The sequence below is a fragment of the Rhamphochromis sp. 'chilingali' genome, assembly GCF_963969265.1.
Source record: "Rhamphochromis sp. 'chilingali' genome assembly, chromosome: 16".
Taxonomy (NCBI): Eukaryota; Metazoa; Chordata; class Actinopteri; order Cichliformes; family Cichlidae; genus Rhamphochromis; species Rhamphochromis sp. 'chilingali'.
The window spans coordinates 25366462-25387821 of NC_137943.1; the positions used below are offsets into that span (position 1 = coordinate 25366462).

Here is a 21360-nt window from a genome sequence, read left to right on the forward strand (position 1 = left end):
GAGGAAAGAAACAATAAATCAAGAATAGAAGATAATTATGAAGCAAACACAATCTTCATCAAATCTTGTAAGGTTAATGACGGGGGAAGTTCATTTCCACAAGTTTAAAGAAGTTTCAAAGTAAATAATGGTTTTCACGCCACAATCTTGTTTTGATGTGCGTCATATCATACGAATAATGTAACACAAGTAAGAACACTGAAAAATCTTCTACCACATTACAGCAATTACACTCTTTTACAACTTCCCTTCACACCTCGTGTGCTGCTCTTTTCACTCATACAGCACGAACACGGGCTCATTAGGGATCCTTTATGCAGTCAGGAGATATGATGCTCTGTTTGTCTTCTGCTGCCAGGGTAACATCCCTACACTACATACACATAGCACACGCAATTACAGGACGCACAGTAGCATACACTGTGAGAATACTGACCACCCACAGCCTAGATTCTGAGTGCCAAAACTCTCCCCCAGGTCAGATTAATGCAGGTCAGCCACAAAGAAGGAAGCATCCACATTGAGTTCATGTTCTCTTGAGTTATCGATCCCTTGAGTGCAATGTCAAGCAAGTTCCTGTGTGTCAGCTTATGGTTCTGTCGGTATCTTGAAGCACTGAATTCTAAATTCAGATAACTAACCTTAAGTCAGGGTCTGGTACAGCTATGTACCGCTCGTGAAGGACTCCTTCTGGCAAGAGCTCAATAAACTATCAACTCTGTCAACTTTGCTGCTGGCTAAAGTTCTTTTCTTTCTTTTATTAGTGTGCTCAGTTTAGTGAAGTATACTCACATACTCAGGTTTTGATTTTTTATTAGTTCTTTTTTTTAAGTTTAGTGCACTGTGTCCCGTGCTCCACCTTACAACTTCACCAACGAACAATCAAGGACCTTGAACTAGACTGCAGCCCTAAAAGCTGAATATTACAACAGTTACTATATATATTAGATTTATACTAAACTTTCATACCAAGAAAAATATGTTTTTCTGTGATTTAAAGTTATAGCTTGAATTTAGAAGAAATGTCCCTTTTCGCTTTCATATTTTGATTCTTGAATGACGTTTAAAGAGCTACAGTCTGCAGCTGTTCTGTTCCTGAAGTAACTTTATTTATTCTTCCACGTAACCCAGCTTTTAAACCAACATTTTAGCTTTTCATGGATTAAGAACATGAAATATAACTCTGGAAGACCATGTAGGCTGATTTTATTACCATAAGTCAGAGGCAGGCAAGCTGTTTCCTCCTGATTCCGGTTGTTTTGCTAAGCTAAGCTAGCAGCTGCTTGTTGTACCTTCGTATTTGGCAAAGTGAGAGTGGTATTGATCTTCTTTCATTTCTCATGTATTTTTTCCACGCTTTTGTTTTTACTTGTCACCTCAAATGAAATTAAATTGAACATTTATGTGGGACGTTAGTGACTTAATACCTCCAGTTCAAAGCAAACAACACAAAAACACTAAAAAGGGCACGAATACAGTGTGAACACTGAGGATTATCCTCTTCCTTTATTGTGAATGTGTTGCTAGGTAACAGCTTCCTGTCAGTGATTGATTTCAACACACAGTTTACAGGAAATGAACCCCAACCAGACCAATTTATGAGACATAATGTGAAGTAGTCTGTAGATATGAATTAACAAACAGTCCAATTTTTATTTATATATATATATATATATATACTGAAAGCCATTACCATCAGCCAATGAGAAATGTAACTTCTGTGGTCCAACCAATCCTATTTGATGAGATTCCAGTAGGAGCCTGTGTTTACAATTATGACAGTGTAGACATTAACATCTGCTGATCAACAGTGTGAATTACTTTAGCTGTCAGCTCAGCTTTGCCAACACAAAGGATCTGAAACAAATCACATGTTTATCTCTATAGGAAGTGTGAAATATCCTTTAAGCAGAAATAAAAACTGTTTGTGTGATTGAGAAAATCATAGCATATGGTGTAGCAAATCATTCTGACAGCTGTGGGCAAATAGAGAGGAAATCATTGCTGTGTCACCTTATCACTGTCTGAAAATGCAACTGTTCAGTGCTGTAGTTATAGGCGTGGAATCAGCAGAGACAATAATAAAAAGCATGGAAAGAGATTTTTCCATTTTAAGATGGATATGGCATATTTTAGAAAAACAGAAAAATACAACACAAACAAAGAATGTGTGTTTTCCGATAGTTTTTTTTTTCAGTTCCCATCCTCGTTTCCCACCTAAATGAGTGAAGAAGCTGCTTCTATAAAACATCAGTTTTCATTGCATCGGGTGTTCCCACTTACATTCAAGGTGTGTTTGAGGGCAACGGAAAACCGTTTGAGTTCAAGATTGAGCTGCAGATTAATGTGTCTAAAACAAGTCAGCTGTGATGATTGAAGCCATTAAAGTTAACAGCTATTGGTGGCAGAGAACACTTAGATTTCACATTTAAAGTAGAGCTATAACAAGACAAGATTTTGCCTCCGTTAAAGGCCTATTTTTGTATATAACACCTTATAATTACGTTTTTTCCAGATGGGTAACTTTGAAAATTGTGCTTTGTTGCTGTGACGCTTTACAAATTACATTGCAATTTTCAGGTTGCAAAAGATACAACTCTCTACTTTAGTGTGATGCATTTTTATCATTAACACTTATTAAAATATTTTTAAAACATCAACAAAAATCATGGCAGCACAAGAACAAGCTCTGAGTACAAGATCCATAGAGGCTGGGGTCTATCACACCAGGCAAGACCCCAGGTGCAGGCTGTGTAAAGATGCCCCTGAGACAATCCAGCACATAACAGCAGGGTACAAGATGCTAGCAGGCAGGGCATACATGGAACGCCATAACCAAGTGGCCAGCATAGTGTACAGGAACATCTGTGCCGAGTATAACCTGGAAGTCCCGAGGTCAAAATGGGAGATGCCCCCAAGGGTGGTGGAGAATGACCGAGCTAAGATCCTGTGGGACTTCCAGATACAGACGGACAAAATGGTGGTGGCTAACCAACCGGACATAGTGGTGGTAGACAAACATGAGAAGACGGCCATAGTGATCGATGTAGCGGTTCCAAATGACAGCAACATCAGGAAGAAGGAACACGAGAAGCTGGAGAAATACCAAGGGCTCAGAGAAGAGGTCAAGAGGATGTGGAGGGTGAAGGTAACGGTGGTCCCAGTGGTAATCGGAGCACTAGGTGCGGTGACTCCCAAACTAGGCGAGTGGCTCCAGCAGATCCCGGGAACAACATCGGAGATCTCTGTCCAGAAGAGCGCAGTCCTGGGAACAGCTAAGATACTGCGCAGGACCCTCAAGCTCCCAGGCCTCTGGTAGAGGACCCGAGCTTGAAGGATTGACCACCCACAGGGGCGTGCTGGGTGTTGTGTGTGTTGTTTTTATTTTTTTATGAATACCTCTGATGGAAGTAATTCCTACATTTGTTGACTTCTTTTCTATATACACATATTGCTGTGCCATATGACCTCAGAATGAAACAGCAGTTGCCATTCCACATATTCACAGCTCAGTTGTCTCCAGTTATAGAGTACTTTAGCTGTCACCTTAAGACACTATCAAAAGAACCTGTGAGCTGAATACACTTTCAGATGCAAGTTAATAAACTGCAAGATGCAAACCACACATGCTACTGTGTGGTTTGCACCATACATCCCTACTTTTGTAGGGATGTATGGTGCACTATAGAATATCTCAAAAGGTGTAAACAGAGCACATTACAGCCAAGTTGATATTTTTTCTTGACTCTTTATAGTCTTTAAGATGCAGACTTCTCTATCCCTCAGTAATAAGGATTTACAAGCTTCTTTTGCACTGTTGGTGAGAAATATGTTAAGTATACATGTGCCGTGTCTCCAGGAATTGTTTTTTATATAGTTGTGTACTAATAAGACTAGTGAATTTCACTGTTCCTGCAAAGCCTGATTCCTGGGAGAGAGGGAGTAGCTAAAGGCTTGTTCATGCACCACTAATTGGTCAGGAGCAGTTGATTGATCTTCCTCAAAATAAGCATAACAGGCAGGTACACAGACATACTAGCAGAACATCACCACAGTGCTCATGCGCCTGTTAACTCTACAAGATGTTAATAATCTTACAACTGGTAAAAACTTTGTTAATAATGGTTTCGTGCGTGATATAAATTGAGAATAGCATTGCATCTGGTGCTTTAGCCTGTACACAGCTGCTGCTGCCTCGGCAAGCCACTTTGCAACCCATCTTTGCACCGCGCTTCCATAGTTTTCATATGAAGGAGAATGAGGCCCCAAATGCTTACTCACAAGGAGGGTTAATTAAAAGCTGACTTTTAATGGTGGAATAGGCCGGTCCAAAGAGCCAGTGAAATTCCAAAAATAAACAGAATCCGATCAGAAAACAGCAATGATCGTCATAATTCTGGGTTTTGTACCCAGCGTTTTCTTTTTGAGACTCACTTTTGTGTTTGATTTTTTTTTTCATTTAACTTTGTTGTAGTTTTCAGTTTTAATATTACTTTTCCCTTGGTTAGGTTTTCATTCTGATTTTGTATTCATTATTTTCTTTGGTATTCTCAAGCACTCTTATGTTCCCCATGCCGAGTCTATGTTTCTGTTATAGCTTTCGTGTTTAGTCAGTTTTGTCTTTGTGTTTACTTTGGTCTTTCAAGTTTATGGATTTTAGTCTCAATCTTACTGTTAGTTTCCTGTTTTATTTTGATCGTCCGTGTGTGTCTGTGTGTGTTCACCTGCGCCTTGTTTTCCCCAGCTGCGTCTCTTTCCCTGATTACCTCATGTCTATTTAAGTCCTCAGTTTCCCTCTGTTCTTTGTCATGTCATTATCTCCTTATGTTTTGCGTGTGCGCCTGTCTGTTAGTCAGTATTTGCATTTCAGCAGTTTGCTCCAGCTTAGTTTTGCTGGATATTTTTTCCGTCAGTCTTCTACCTGCAATAAAACACTTTTCAGTTCAGCCAGTGTGCCAAGTCCTGCATTTTGGGACCTCTCTCTGCCTGCTACACCACATTCAAAGATAGGACAACAGAAGGCAACAGTAAACAAAAACAGTACACAACAAAGAAATACGCCAAACTGAGGCTTTAAATACAAACAGACACACTGAGGGCTAATGGAAAATGAGACACACCTAGGGAACTAAACTACACTAGAGACAAAGAGACTTCACAACAGGTCTTGACAACAGCCAGAGGCATTTTTTGCCTACTCTATATAAAGGATATTGTAAATTGTTCCTTTTGCAAAGAGTTTTCATTATTAATTATTATTAATATTATATTTAAAACTGGTCTTATTTGAAGCAGTATCTAGAATGTTTAGCACTATTTCCTCACAGATTGAAGACTCTGGGTTTGAACCTGCTGGTTCACTGGGAGCTTTCTATGTCTAGTTTGCATGTTTTCCCCATGCTTGTAGTTTCGTCCAGCTGAGATAGTCTCCAGTCCCCCTTTACTCCTAGGATAAATTGCATGGATGGATGGATTATACTTATTTTTATAGGTCAATCCAAGGAAAAAAAAGATCTTTATACGATCTATCTTGGCTGAGTCTACCATAACTTTGTAATAGGTGATATATTTAGGTTAGATTCAACATGTCATGAAGTTTAACCTCCTTCTGGCTAACCCAAGAGATGAGACAAGTGGGGTGCAGTAGACTGTATTGAATATGAGATGGATTCAGCTCTGAACTGTACTGCTTCAAAGCACAATCAAGAAAAGAGTTTATCAAGTGCAGGTCAAGTGCACTGTGGAGGATTTTTTTCTCGCCTACAACCTATTGCATGGAAGCGCTCATGAGTGCATGTGTGGATACTAGGAGACACATTCATGCATTGAGGCCCCCCTACATAATGTGCCATTCAGAAGCAATTAGCATGAAGTGGGAATGGGTTATAAAATACAGTGTGTGGCATCTTCTAACTCTACAGCTGAGATGAAGGAAACCTAGAGAGCTTGAATTTCAAGTGTCTTTTCAAAATAAAAAATTTTCTTTAATAAAAAGTGAATGTACTTTTACACAAAAAATTAACAGAAGCCAAAAGTTCTTGAAACAGATGCACAGTTTCCCAAATAAGGTACCTTTACACCGTTGATGTTTACACTGCAGAAACTGCCCTTTAGAACCTTTTGTAATATTATTTTAGGGGAGAAAAAGAGGTAGGTGTATTTATACCCTGCCGGATAATTAAAAGCGCCGTCGACATCTGTGACTGTGGGAAGGCAGAGGAAGAAGGAAAAGTGTGCTGGTGACAGACAGATTTTGCAACATGACACACCAACTGTGGGGTCTGCAAAGCTGCATCTGGACTGCATTTTCTTTGCAAAGAGCCCCAGCTCTCTTCATTTCCCCAGATTCACATGATGTGAATTAGACTCCCTGAGCTGACTGGGAGCAATAGGAATATGAGCACTTACGCAAGTCTTGCCTGTGCCATGCAAATGCAAAAATTCTGCATAACAAGAAGAGTCATATCATTAATTCAGTTTACTTACTGAGTGTGTAGGTGCACAGCTGTATTTCTACTTAACATTAGTCATCATAAAGTTTTCAGTCACTGCAGATCAAATAATACGTTTTTATTAGTAAGCAGAGGACTACATAATTTCTCATCTTCCAAAAGATGCACAGTTTGGTTTTAATGTTATTACCCATCTGCCTTTTGATGTTTTTATTTTAGTTTTATGTCCTAAATTTTCTACACACAGCACGAATACTGTTCATCATCACTGGTGCAGTCCTAATCCAAATTCAGGCAGTCAGTTTTGAGCATGCTTGTCAACAACCTTCAAAAAATACTGCTTTAAAATATTAATGCTTTGTATGTATCTGGACCTCAGGCCAGTCCTCTTTGTATAAACAATGATTAATGTAGATTAAAAATGCCAGCACTAAATTCTTCATTGACCTCATTTTAATGGGCTTGTAATAGTTAGAGACAGGTATATCCTCTGAGACAAAATTGTTTATAATGTATTATGCACGATTCACCATAATGGGAATCAGTTTGCTAGCCCTTGGTCTTCAAATATAAATAGTACAAGGGTAAAAAAACACTTTTTGGAGATATAAGGAACAAATATGAAAAGTGAAACACCATCAGCAACATTGCTGTGTAATCTGCCAGCACCTCCCCTTATAGCTCTCTGATTCCCCCAATGGCAATTATTGACAAAAAAGATGTACACGTGAGCAGCATAAATGTCACATCCCCTCAAGCTGTTATGATGATCAAAGCTACTATGAAGTCTGGTTTGTCTGTCCACCAAACCAAGTTACTGAACCCAGAGGCAGCAATTGTCATATGAGAGTTTAAGACATTTCACGGCGGGAGATAAGGTAGAGGAAATGGGAGGAAGCTACTTTGTCACGTTTTTGTACAGCAACTTTAATGAGTTGTTGCTTTGTAGCGATAGATGGAAAGAGATGCAGATAAAGAGAGAGAGATGGAGACAAAGTTTAATTTGTTTTTGTCCTTCACACTGTTGCTTCATAAGAATGCTCATTTTAGTTGTCACTTGTTTTTAGGTTTGCATTTGTGTGTTCTGCTGCACCCCTTTGCAATCACTCCTTATCTGTGTGCACAGCAGCTAAGGGTTTGTCTTTCTGAATGAATAAGCTCAATAAAACTGTCACAACCCAGACTTGTTGACTCTGTACCAACTCAGGTTAAAGGAATCCATCCTTTTGATTAGCCTCCGTTTGGCTACAGATTTGCACTATGATGTTCTGCCCACACATGACAATAGTATTAAAACACAAAGTCGCTTGATACAAGTTGATGTTCCCTTGATTTTGTTGCTTTCACTGTGTTTAAGATAAACATCATAACTATGTACTCTATAAATGCATATCACTTTTAATATAGAAGTGATTCTTATGATGTATGGTATAGTCAGTGATGCCTGAGGCCTGTGAAGTTATTTTAAGGCATATGTGTACAATATGCAGAATATATGCACCGTACTCCTACACATGAAAACAAGTGACAAATAGGTGTGTGTGTGTGTGTGTGTGTGCGTGTGTGCGTGCGTGCGTGCGTGCGTGCGTGTGTGTGTGTGTGTGTGATTACTTTTTTCAAGTAACTTGACCAACACTGCTCGCAGCTGCTCTATTCCCATGTTGTTGCAGTATATTAATGACTAACCTCGTAGTGTAGATGGATTATCTCAGTTGTTCTCCTGACTGAAGTTTGGTCTGTTTACAGCATTCTGACATGCAATTGCATTTTTCCCTAACCATCCTGAACTCTCCCGTTAACTTTTATCAAGTGGAAAACAGTTAGCGTTCATCCTCCAGCTTCACTGTGTTTATGTTATGCTAACATAGCTGTGACGCTAGAGATCACGTAGCACATTGTTATAAACCAGCTAGTCCAACTTCAGTAACCCTACAAACGTCACTGCTGATTAGTTTCTAAACAGTTGGAAGTGATAGCAGAGCTGTACGTTTTCATTTTTTCAGAAATATCTCAATCAGAACATGTTATATCATGTCTAGGTGGAAACTAGCGAATTAACTTCCTGCTAACTTCAAACTCCATTAAATTTAATATATTCTGTTTTCATGGATGCCTGGATGTTAAACTTAATTGTTACACCTGGTAAAGCAGCAATGTTGACTTTGGGAACTTGAAGCGGACGGAGGTTTGAACCCAGATTGCTCCGCGAGGCTCCTTACTACGGTAGCCATAATGCTTCAACAATCCATCAAGCGGTGCGGCTTCGTAGCTTACCAAAGTCGTACTAAAACATTTTTTGACAGATTTTTGAGCACCATGTACCACATAAAATCGCTTCGAGGTCAGTAAGCACAACCAGAATTCATACATAAGGTGCACCAGATTATAAGGCGCACTGTTGATTTTTGAGAAAATTTAAGGATTTTAAGTGTGCCTTATAGTGCGAAAAATACGGTATATATGAATACAGTACTCAGTACAGTACTCCATTATCTGCCATCTAAATGTCTTCAATATATAATCCACAGCAGACAAAATGGGCAAAATTATTTTTTTCTGAATTAAAATTTTTTAATTTTTTTGGCTAGAATTGTTGATAAAGTTAGATGGTAGTCATCTAACTGGTCCTGGGAGGGCTCTTTGGGAAGTAAGCTTCTACAGCTGTCAGGACAGGTGCACTGAGATCTTTGACTGACAGCTGAGCATGTCAGGGCATAGACAAACAGGCCCTTCTCCCAGATTAACTTTCAAGCCAGAGAGATTGATCTGCGCCAGCGACTGCCAAGGCCTTCGTGTGGGTATTGTAAAAAGAGATTGGATCTGTTCTTTCAAGGAAAGAGCTCCCGGGGTTGTGAGAGAAAGAGCATGATAAAAGAAATATGGCAGTTTTATTAAATCACTTACAATCACTGCCTGAAATTTGCGCTCTCTCTCTCTCACACACACACACACACACACACACACACACACACACACACACACACACACACACACACACACTTCGAAGTGTGTGTCCATATATATATATATATATATATATATGTATATATAGCTGGAAAAGTTCTGAAGCACAATATGAATTAAGTGCAGCAAAGATCACAGTCTTTCTCATATTGACATCCGTTCAAAAATATTATTTTCTTTGTCTTTATTTAAACTGAAAATTGAATGAAATATCAGATGCTATCTAGTTGTATTTCTTGTAGATGAACAAAGAATTTTCCTGTTTCTATCGCCTAAAACTAAAGGCCTTCATTGTTTTCGGTGTTTGTAGTGTTATCAGTTGGATCTTGCTATTTCAAGTAATGAATTGTATTCTCCTGCAGCTGTATTCTCAATGCCAGCTGTGACCTTTCAAACACACTCAAAGAACTTTTATACTACAAGCCAAATTGCCTGGTTCTCACACAAATTCATACAATTTATTCTATAAAATCTCTCTCTCTCTCTCTCTTAACACACACACACACACACACACACACACACACACACACACACACACACACACACACAATTAAGGTCCTGACTGGGTGAGTCAGGCATCAAACCTTTGGGTTTCTAGTATCCGCCCCCCCCACCCCCCCATTAGCATGGGTTAGATTAGACTCAGAGATTAAACTTTTTTTAAAGCATTGCAGCCACGACCTGAATCTTGGATTCATTAACCCAGCAGTGACCATGTTTTGATGATAGTGTGGAGTGCTAAGTTATCAGCTCATGATAATGAGCATGATTAGCAATGTGCAAAGCGAGTGCATTGGACACAGATACCTAATTAGCAGAAACTAAGAAAGATACAAATAAAATTGTAAAATTTCACTCAACAAAACTGAGCTAGACACTGCTTGAATCTTCTGTTAGTACAGTTAACCACACATGAAGACATGCTAACCTTTGGATAATTGCATTAAAATGCTCCATCAATAAATCTGAATATATTCTAACGACCACTACTACAGTGTTTGCTTTTCAATGTTAATAAGTTCAAACAAAATGGCTTTCACAGTTCTCACACACTGGTTATTAAATTCAGACATTTTCTTAGTTCATGTTTGAGATATATTTTTAGTTCCAATAAAAAGCATAGCAGTATGCTGTGACAGGAGCAGTGTTTACACAGACTTGTCTAATATTTGATGAAACAGGAGCAACATGCTGAACATAGTCAAGAGAAAGTGAAACTAAAGTGCTGATACTAACTAACTAACTAGTACTTATCCGACACCAATACCAATGCTGTTATTGACACTGACCATACCTGGCTTTGACTACTGGAGGTTGCGACTTGATTAACACAGACTGAAGTTAGGGAGCAGCAGTCAGCTGGACTTTCTCTTGAGTTTAATAAAAAGATCACAAATTATTTATGTTTCAAACAGTATGTGTTTAATCCACTCACAAACAAATAAAATAAACACAGTTTTATATGTGCAGCTCCAGTGTTTACAGTGTTTATGCCAAGTTAGCTTCCATTATACTTTATCCATCAACTTTAAGCAAGAAAGCAACCAAAAAAACCTGTTTATATCCAAAGCTTGAATTATCCCTTATTGCTAGCAATGCAGACGATCACTTGACAGTGACCTGCAATAAGCTACAATAAGTATGCTGGCGCCCTGTTAGCCTTATTGTCTCTGACATTAGAAGACTAATTGCATCATCCTCGTTATGCTCAGCTACTACAGAAGGTTAGGAGGGACAGGTTTTATGAGCCTGCTCTGTATCAGGACAGACTGAAGCCAACTGTGAATGTTTACATCTGCTATTTCTAAAAGCTGTCACTCAGCGACTATCACAAGCCTGTTATGTAAATGTTAGACTAGACTCAAAAACTACAATCAACATGTGCCATTTAGTGGACATACCACTTTTTTTTTTTTTTTTTTTGTTAGCAAAAACTGACTTGTTCTGACTTTCTCATTATTTAATGGGCTAAGCTTAAATCAATTAGGCATTCACGAGAGATTCACATGTATTCCCCAGGCAAATAAATTAATTATGTTCCGTAAATGAGGTTTGAGTGACCTTTAACAGGGAACTATTCATAGTTCAGTTTCCACAATTGAATCTATGGTTGAGCTAACCTATTATGCACTTTGTGGAGTATCTAATAGAGCATTCAAAATCTGAATATTTCAGAGCGTCCGGTGACAACACAGTCTGCGAGGTTGACCTAATTACTGTCAATAATACTATATCATACAGTATCTGATAGTGCAAGTTATTCCATCCATTGTGGAGCCTTTGAGCTATTAGCCAAATGAAACGGTATGTTTGACTGGCAGCTCACCATTTTACCCCAGATAGATCTTGCTTCTTCATTTATTTTCTATCTTGCTTAAAAAGGAAGTGTAACTGTTGAGATTAAAAAAAAAATAATTAAAAGTCTTTTGCAAGAATCACCTTACCAAGACCCCCTGAAGCTCCTGGAGAAAACTCCTAGGACCCTCTTGATGTGAGGCTATAGTGCTAACCAGTAAAAATATAAAATAAAATTGGAAACAAATGGAAAAAAAAAACAATGGCTAATGGCCTACCTCCACCAATGCTCTCCAAAACCCCTTTGTTTAATTACAGTAAACAGGAAATGGTCAGCACATACACACTACCTTTTAACACACACTCACACTTCAATGGCCACCCACTCTACCAGCTGAGCCACGGCTGCTTCAGCCCATTTTTCCATTTGTATGACGGTGCCTCCCTTCAGATTTAACTGAATCATCCTTACCATCACAAAGACTTGTTTAAAAATACTTCCTTGTGTAATGCTTGCCAAAATATGGCACGAGTGAAAGCAAATTTAGTGTCTTATCAACATTCAGATGAATCATTACAGTATTAAACAACCAAGGAAGCTTGGTAGGTAGGTAGACCTATAGCAACACAGATGAATCATTTTGCACACAGTAATATAGTGCATACAGAAGTTTTGAGAAAATTCTCCATTTTTTATGAGCTTTTTATGACACCCCCCACTCACACACACACACACACACACACACACACACACACACACACACACACACACACACACACACACACACACACACACACACACACACACACACACTTTCTGAGATTTTTCATAATCAATAGGCCAAGAACAGCACTTGAAGGTAGCTCTTCCAGATCCATCTTTTTCAATCATCTTCTATTACCCCTGGGGTCAATACCTCTACCTTTTGGAGGCAAAAAGGTAGTTCACCCCCGGGAGTAACAGCATGGAGCTGAGGTGCTGTGAGGAAGCTAATGAATGTATTTGTCATATCTCTAATGGCTCACTATATCACTACGGCACCTTGGCTAGAGGTTTATGGTAATCATGGCTGCAGAGAAGCAAACGCATTCTGTCTCAGGATTTTGAGTTTCTGTGTGCCGAGCTGAGCTGATGAGACACCTTGGGAGAACATTAAACTGATGGCACCAAAGTGTTTCCTGAGCCACAGTTGTGAAAATGTTGACAGTGTGCCACAGTAAATGATAGCCTAAACACACAGAGTTTTGAAATTGGTATTCACATCAGCAAGAGGGCAAGAATGGCAAACTAATGATGAGCCAACTCTACTATTGATTAAAGCTGGCTTATTTTTGTCCCTGTGGATGACACAAGCCCACACACCCAGACCATATTATCTCGCTTGCTGACAAGGCGCCTTTAACGAGACAAACTCCAGAAACTTCTTTTTTTCTGTCCCTATTTCGCCTAACAAACCCAATCCATCAGCATAGCTTCATATTCTTCCGTCAGTCCCACGAGTCCTAAGTGACTTCACTTTGAGACTGTTTTTTATCTACGGTGTGCATTCTGAATGCTAATGCCCTCGTGTTTTGGATTTTTGTGAGTGAAGGGCACACCTAGAGAACTTGACAAGATCAAGTTTTCACAAAAATATGTTATGACTGATTATGAATAATAAAAGTAATTCACAAAAGCAAAATTTTCGCAATTATTTCTGAGATAATCATCCACCAGAGCTAAAATTCGAACAACATAAGTTACATTTTATGCAACATGAAAAATATTTAATGTGGAGCAGCTGTGGGAGGGTTAGAGAGAAATATTTGCTCAAGATCTCTCAAGAGCGGCTCCTGCAGCTGAGACAAAAACACACATATAGGCAAGAAGATGCAGGCTGGCTGCACAGTGCTGATGTACTTTAAAAGCACACTTGATCAGCAATTCCTTCTATGAGCCCACACATCCCTCAGACTTCAAAAGACACCTCCTGAAGGTTCGGGGCACAGAACTGAGTCGATAACAGTGGGATGCCTCAGAAGAAATACTTCACGTTGTTGACATAAGACATTGGTTGGATATTTTAATAAAATTATTGCCCTCGTGTGGTTGATTACGGGGCACATTTTTGACAAAAGCATCTTCAAAAACCATGAAAAACTTTCAAAGCAGTCACTGAGTTCTCAGAAATATAATACAGAGTGCTCATCATTTGCTGCATTCTGGAATATATCTCGTTCCAAACGTTTGACTCGGTCAGTACAGTCACAGATTGATTATCAACAAATGACTGATGATTCCTGCTTTCTAGGTGGAAACGCCATGATTGGGCTAATTTAGGAAACAGCTGAGACTTTTCTCAGACTGTATTGATGAATGTGTTCCCTCTCACTTGTCTGATTCTGGTCCAATACACTGAAGGTATGAATAGTTTATTGTAAAGGCTGATTTATGTGCTGCTTTCTTTATCTTGCTGTGTTGCTCTGTATAATTAAAGCGTGTAAATGTAAGTCTATTCACTCTGTTTTAGGTCTTTACCATCCCACCACTATGTTTGGCCATCAGATACTGAGTCTGCAATTGAGCAACTCCAGCTTCTGGTGTAGCCAGAATATGGATTGCAGATGACAGAAATCTAGTTTGGTAATTATGGAAAAACGCAATTATAGCAGCTTTAAATTTTAGCTGAAGAATCAGTCAAAATGCAATAACTAGAACAAAACTAGAATGACTACACTGGACAACATTTGATGACTACAAATGACTACATTTACAACATTTAAAGTTCTTTATATGTAAAGTTGAATTATTGATTCAAATTAAAGCTCGACTAGTTGAGATAAAAGCAAAAAATGCAAATAAACTGAAGGATCTCCGTTAAAGTGAGTTTAAGTTCTAGCTAGGAAAATACATGAATTCTGCTTCAATGTGAAAGTTGTGAAATACTTTTTGATTCAAAGGTAAAGACCTTGTGTTTGAGAGCAGCTGAGATATCTGAGACATCACCTGGATTACCACCTAAAGCTGATGATCACTCAGTTTAAGGAATGAAGGCAATGAAAATGCCACTGGATGTGTAAATGCTGACAAACACGGAGTATGTAGAGTCAGATGAAAACTGTTGAAATGTCAGCTATGGAGTAAATGATAAATACAACTGACATGTCGGTGAGCAAAATAAAATATACTGTCAAATCCAAAAATGCAACACCTGACATTTTATCCACTTACTTTAGGTACAGATGGTCAACCAAGTGTTGCAACACTATATCTGTTATATATGCAAATCCCGCATACCAACCAAGAAGAAGGTGGAAAAGAAAAAGAAGACAAAAACTTTGCAGAGCTGAGTGAACATAATTGAAATCATTCCAAGAGTGCAAAATGTTTCAATATTGTCTTTGCTTTCCATACTTTTCATCGGTCACACAGCAACGTCTACATGTCAGAGGATGGTGCTGCTCAACACTTACAGATAGTTGCTATCATATATACACTGTTTAAAAATGGTAAAGGAACACTTTGAAAGCAAATTAAAAGAGTGGGAAAAATTGGAAGATGCTAATCCAAAAAAGAGGGGGAGAAAAAGAAAAACTAGTCAGTAAAACTAACTAAGGTCCTTTTGTCCACAGAAATCAAGCCAACTATTTCCTCCTGTAGGAAGCTGGATCAGGTGAGTCAATCCCAGACTCTTGCAGTCCACGCGACAAAGTATTCTTGGGGAAGATACCCCACATTGCCCCCATTGCATTTATGTGAATATCAGAATGTGCTTAGGCATAGACAAAAGTGCTACAGGAATATTTGTGTGTAGGAATTACTCACTTGTAGTAGAAAGTGTGGAATTTGAGTGGAAAGGTGCTGTATAAGTATCAGTCCAATGTCTGGCTCTCCTTTTCCAATTCCTAACTCTCTCACATAATAAAAATAATGTTCACCAACTTCGATACACAATTTTCATCAGCTTAACCTCAGACGGAAGCGCCGTCTTTCATCCAGAAGTTTATTCACTCCCCTCTCTGAACACAGATACACCACTAACCTTCTCCGAGTCCATCCTTCAACTATGCTCCCAATTAAACTTGTGACACAAAATATCTGCCGCTCTGACCCACAAGTTTAAAAAAAAGAAAGAAAGAAAAGATTAAAAAATAGCATTAAACTCAAAAGGACCCCTTGTCCACTGCATGCAGTGAGACATGACTTAAGCTTTGCATGCAAATTACAAATCATCAATGGATCACTAAAATCTGCTCACTAAAACAATCTGAACACATGCAGAAGAGATTTAAACACTCTTTCCTACACCTTCTATAATCCTAATGGTCACTGTGGCACATTTGAAAACGTCCATTTCATTTCAGGTCCACAGCAGCAGCATGTAACAGCATGTAACAGTGGCTTCTCTTGCTCTTAACTTTCTCAGAGTATCCACTGAAGTGGCAAAGCTCCCTAAGACCCACAGCAGCCACAATACTCACTTTTCCACAGGCACAGTAACACCCCCTATGACTAGTTAACTAACATTTCAAATTGTTGTTGAGCCCTTTTTCATTTAAAGTGCGTGAGTGCTCCTGATTGCATCACACCGCAGGCAGCTTGAACATCTAAAGATGCCAATTCTACATGCTTTAATGATGCTGTTTGAGAAGGTCTTGATAAGTTTGTCACTGTGTATTTGTCTGACACCAAAGGGTGTCAAAGAGAAATCAGTATCAGATAGTAAGCCTTGTCAGATTTGTGTATTTATTACCATGGCATGTTTCACACAAGAGTATTTATCTTTGTTGCAGAAAATCTTGCGTGGCTGCTGGTGCACATACACAACACTTTGCAAGAATATCTGATAATCAGATGTAAGCATCACATGGATTAAGAGATTTTTTACTGGAAATAACAGGAAACCTCTTTTTCAAGGGCTTGAAAGACTATTAAATTCCAGTTATGGGCAATTGGCTGACAGGCATGATGGAAAAGAGACAAATTAAAACAAGCATCAAGAAGTTTGACATTAACAACAGTTCCAGTAGAGTGATTTTCTTTCCACAAGATCAGAAAAAAGGGCTTTAAATAAGAGAACAACTATGGCATGACCTAATGGTTGATCTGATCACAAAAGAGGACATTTCAATTATGTAACATGTTTAATTTCTTGTAACTCAGTATAATGCTCTCAATTCAATATGCTGCTATGGAAAATACAGTATTTGCTACTACATCATATGAAAAAAAAATTTGTGAAACACAGTTTATGTCACCCAACATGACAGAAAGAGGCGTCTGTGACAAATTGGAAAACTGTACCCTGTCTCTTGGCCTGTGACAGCTGGGATAAGATGATAAGATAAGATTTCTGGTCTTGAGTTGCAATGTAAAAAAATAAAGATAAATGAATAAAATGAAAGTTAAAATGTAATAATACAGGTTTAAGTTTTCCACACTGTTCTGTATATTCAAAATGTGGCTTCTTGATTCAGCTGCACTGAAGATAATCTCAATGTTTAAGTCGGCCTCATTCAGGATTCAACAACAGGCATCCAGATAGTATTCACAGCGCTTCATTTGATCCATATGTTGTCATATTAACACCTTGTTCCAAAATTCTTTTTTTTTTTACCTTGAAAGTCTACACACAATACCTCACCATGATAAAGTGAAAACATTTTAGCTTGAAATTCTCTACAAATTTGTAAAACATAAGATAAGATAAGACTTTGTTGATCCCACGGTGGGAAAATTCTTACGTTACCTCAGCTCAGGTACTAATAGCAGAAGGAAAATACAAACAAATATAAAATAAGTAAGATAATACACTATATACAACGGTGGCATACACGGTATGTGATTATGGATATGGTTGTGGAAATATGCAAGACATAAATTTAACTATTCTACCACTACTATTCCAATGTAAGTAATAGATATCTATAAGTATAGACATAAAGAAGTAAAATGTAACATGTACATAAGTATTCACAGCCTTTGCTCAGTACTTCCTTGAAGCACCTTTGGTACCAATTACTGCCTCAAGTCTTTTTGAGTGTGATGCTACGAGCTTGGCATTCCTATTTTTGGGCATTTTCTCCCATTCTTCTTTACAGAACCTCATGAACTCCATCAAGTTTGATGGGTGGCTTTGGTACACAGCCATTATCAGATCTGTCCAGAGAGTCGTGCTGAAGTTACTCCTTTGTTATCTTGGCTGGGTGTTTAGAGTCATTGTCCTGTTTGAAGATGAACCTTTGTCCCAGTTCAAGGTCCTGAGCACTCTGCACTTTCATCAAGAATATATCTGTATGTTGCTACATTCATCTTTGCCTTGAGCCTAACTAAGGGCTTTCAACCCCAATCGCTCAGCCTTAGTTCTGGGAAGAGTCCTGGTGGTTCCAAAATGTGGTTCCGTGTAAAGATGATGGAGGCCACTGTATCCTTCTGCAGATCTGTACGTCAAAATAATCTTGTCTCTGATGTACAGACAATTGTCTGTAGACAGTATTGAACTTCATGGCCTGGTTTGTGCTTTGACATGCACTGTGAACTATCTTATGTCGACAGATATGTGCTTTTCTAAATTTTGTCAAGTCACCTGACTTTCCCACAGGTGTACTCCAATCAGGTTGTAGGAACATCTGACAGATGATCATTTGTCATTTTATGTCTTTTATTTGTAATATCCGTCCATACATCCAGTCAGGGTTGCAGGGGGGGCTGGAGCAGATCTCAGCTACCATAGGGTGAAAGGCAGAGTACACCATGGACAGGTTGCCAGTCTGCTGCAGGGCTAACACAGAGACATTTGCACTCGAATCCACACCTATGGACAATTTAGAATCACCAATTAACCTAACCCCACTAGGTGCATGTCTTTAGACTGCAAACACAGGGAGAATCTGCAAACTGCACACACAAAGGCCCCGGCCAGATGGTGGATTTTAACCCAGGATCTTCTTACTGTGAGACAGTACTAACCATTGTACTGTATTTGCAAGAATTTCAAGCAAACTTTTTTTTCCCCACTTTGTCATTATGGGCTATTGTATGTAGAATTTTGAAGTGAAAAATGAATTGAATCCATTTTGGAATAAGGCTATAACATCATAAAATGTGGAACAAGTAAAGTGCTGTGAATACTTTCTGGACGCACTGTTGATGCATGACTTGTTTGCTCTCCCACAGCGTGCTACTCATGCTCATCAGCCTCATCCAGATGACCATATGGGCAGAGAGTGAGCATCAGATCCCCACCAGAGAATTCATTAGCAGCCTTGAAATTGCACAGTGCCATCATCCTTCTGTTTCTTTGAGGTAGCCAATGGAATTCAGACTTATGGGCAGCCTGAGGCAATGACACCACCACTCACTGAAGGAGAACAGTAATTGGACTATGTGTCAGAAAAATCCAGGTTGTGACAAGCCACTCAGCACAGTGTCGCCTTGGCCCCCGATGCAAAGCCGTCTCGTAGCCACTGACTCAACTGATCTGCGTAGTTGCTTCCTTAGCTTTAGAATGGAGGTCAGTGGAGTCACTGTAGGTCAGCAATGTGAAAAGCCTTTCAGTTCCTCTTTTTGAGCATCCCACCATAACACCAAGGAGCTTTGAAAGAAGCACGGGAAGGCTGAAATATTTAATAGGAAATACAGCACTTCACATTTACATTACACCACACTTCATATATAGCTCATGAAACTCCTTTATTTGTGACTGATGGAAGTGCAAATCAGCTAGAAGGGACTGCACAGAGCATGTGGAAAGCATGTTAAACAGATGTCAGTTGCAAAATAGATTCCCTCTTCAGCCTTGCTATGCTTCTTTATATGTTTTTTTTTTCCAAGAGGAAAACATTGTGCTATTTGACAAAGCACGTAGATGTAAAAGACAGCAGAAAATAGTAATAAAATTACAACAAAAAAATACTGACAAGAACAGAATCAATCGTAAACATGTTTTGCATTTAGACAGTTCAACAATACATAGCATGAGTCTTCATTTAAATATTATATATAAAAGTGACAGGTGTTCATTATAATAGACAATAAAAATAATGCTTAACAGGGTATTTGTTAGTGTATTCATTAAACATACAATATGTACACTTTTATACAAGCCAGTCAGTCTAAGCAGAAAAAACTCAATTTTTTCCAGAAGAATCTTTTGTTTAGCTTGAAGTTTAAAGTAATTCGGAAAGTGTCAGGTCAAAGCAATGTGTCAGACATTATTGATTTTTAAAAGTTATATAAGATGACTCTCCACTTGCAGACAAGAGCTTTTCAAGTTTGACTGTAGCTCGAGAAGCAAACTCTTCCACAGGTCAGTTTGGCAGGGAGCTGGTCACATTCACCTCTACTCTAAAAAAAAAAACAGCTGGCTAGCAAAACATTTAAAGTTGTTGAATTTCGGTGTGTGGTTTTACAGTATATTACTGCCCTGCGGAGTAACACCTCTACATTTGCATGACTTTTTCATGTTTTCCTCTTAACCGGTGAGACCTTGATGTCTTTTCTTCCACCTGCCGTTCGTCTGTGTAGCGTTAACTCCTCGTCCTCTCCAGCCTGTTGCTTAGCAAAGTTGACAAACACCTGAAAAACCGAAAGTGCGCCAACATTTTAATGCAAGTGATAAATTATAATGCATAGGATTGAATCATAATTTATTTATATCCAGCTCTACATAAGTGATATTTAAATGTCAGGCTTACAACAGCAGTTATTAGCAGATTATGAATATATTTATCAACAACTATAATCTCTCCTATGGAGGGGAAGATGTGTGTACACAGATGGTGTTTAAATAAACCATGCTATTATATGAAATATGTTTTCATAAGAGTTCTAGCTGTTCATGGTAAAACTCCATTACATGCATAATATGTTTAGTTATTTATGTACTCTTTATAAATGACAAAAATTGCAACCTAAAGATTGAATATTTTCATCTATGACAAAAACTGACAGTTATTGCCTCCTTGTCATGGGACAAATACCCTTCCGTTTTATTAACACAGTGTCATTTCTCATTGTTGTATGTCATCCAAACCTGATCCAGTGTTGTCTGGGAAACAGAGTAGTCTTCGATGCTGAGCCTGTCTTTATTGGCCACCACCAGCTGAAATATCCTCGCTAGGGAGGATGAGGCGATCTCGTACTGCAGCGTGTTGTAGTGCTTCTCCCGCTGAACGCAGCCAGGGAAACTGGTCTCCATAAAGCTCTCGACAGGCTCCAGCTCTGGGGACAAGCCTGCTTTAGCTGGCTTGATTTTCATCGTGACCACGTAGCCATCACCAAATCTAAATGAAGGAAACAGCATCAAAACATTCAACATGTTTCCTTATGTGCTCTTATCATTAGTTGATATTAGCTAGAAAATGCCACTGTGACTAAATGACCACTTATATATTTAAATAGTAACAGTCAAAATATGTCTTACTTGTATTTGAGATGCTGAATGGTACCCAGACACTTGAAGGTTCCATTGACCATGATGGCCAGTCGAGTGCACAGAGCCTCACACTCCTCCATGCTGGTAAAAAAACAACAATAATCCATCTTTATTTTTACTGCTGCTGTTTCATGTTTGAGCAATGCATCATCATTTCATGGACCTCTGTGGCGAAATCAAGTGAATGCAAATGTAGCCATGATTTCATCAACAGTTAACCGTTTGGTCAGCTG

General features: G+C 38.8%; 1 protein-coding gene across 1 annotated transcript in view; it reads right to left on the reverse strand.

The window, feature by feature from the left end:
• Window positions 1-19336: 19336 nt before the first annotated feature.
• Window positions 19337-21360, reverse strand: part of LOC308383332 (retinal-specific phospholipid-transporting ATPase ABCA4-like) — a 44913-nt gene continuing 42889 nt past the window's right edge. The window contains exons 48-50 of the mRNA XM_080861228.1: window positions 21116-21208; window positions 20726-20975; window positions 19337-20268 (exon numbers count right to left, since the gene is read on the reverse strand). Coding sequence (XP_080717354.1) covers window positions 20152-20268; window positions 20726-20975; window positions 21116-21208 — 460 coding nt within the window. The 3' untranslated portion in view covers window positions 19337-20151. The remainder of the gene's footprint in view (window positions 20269-20725; window positions 20976-21115; window positions 21209-21360) is intronic.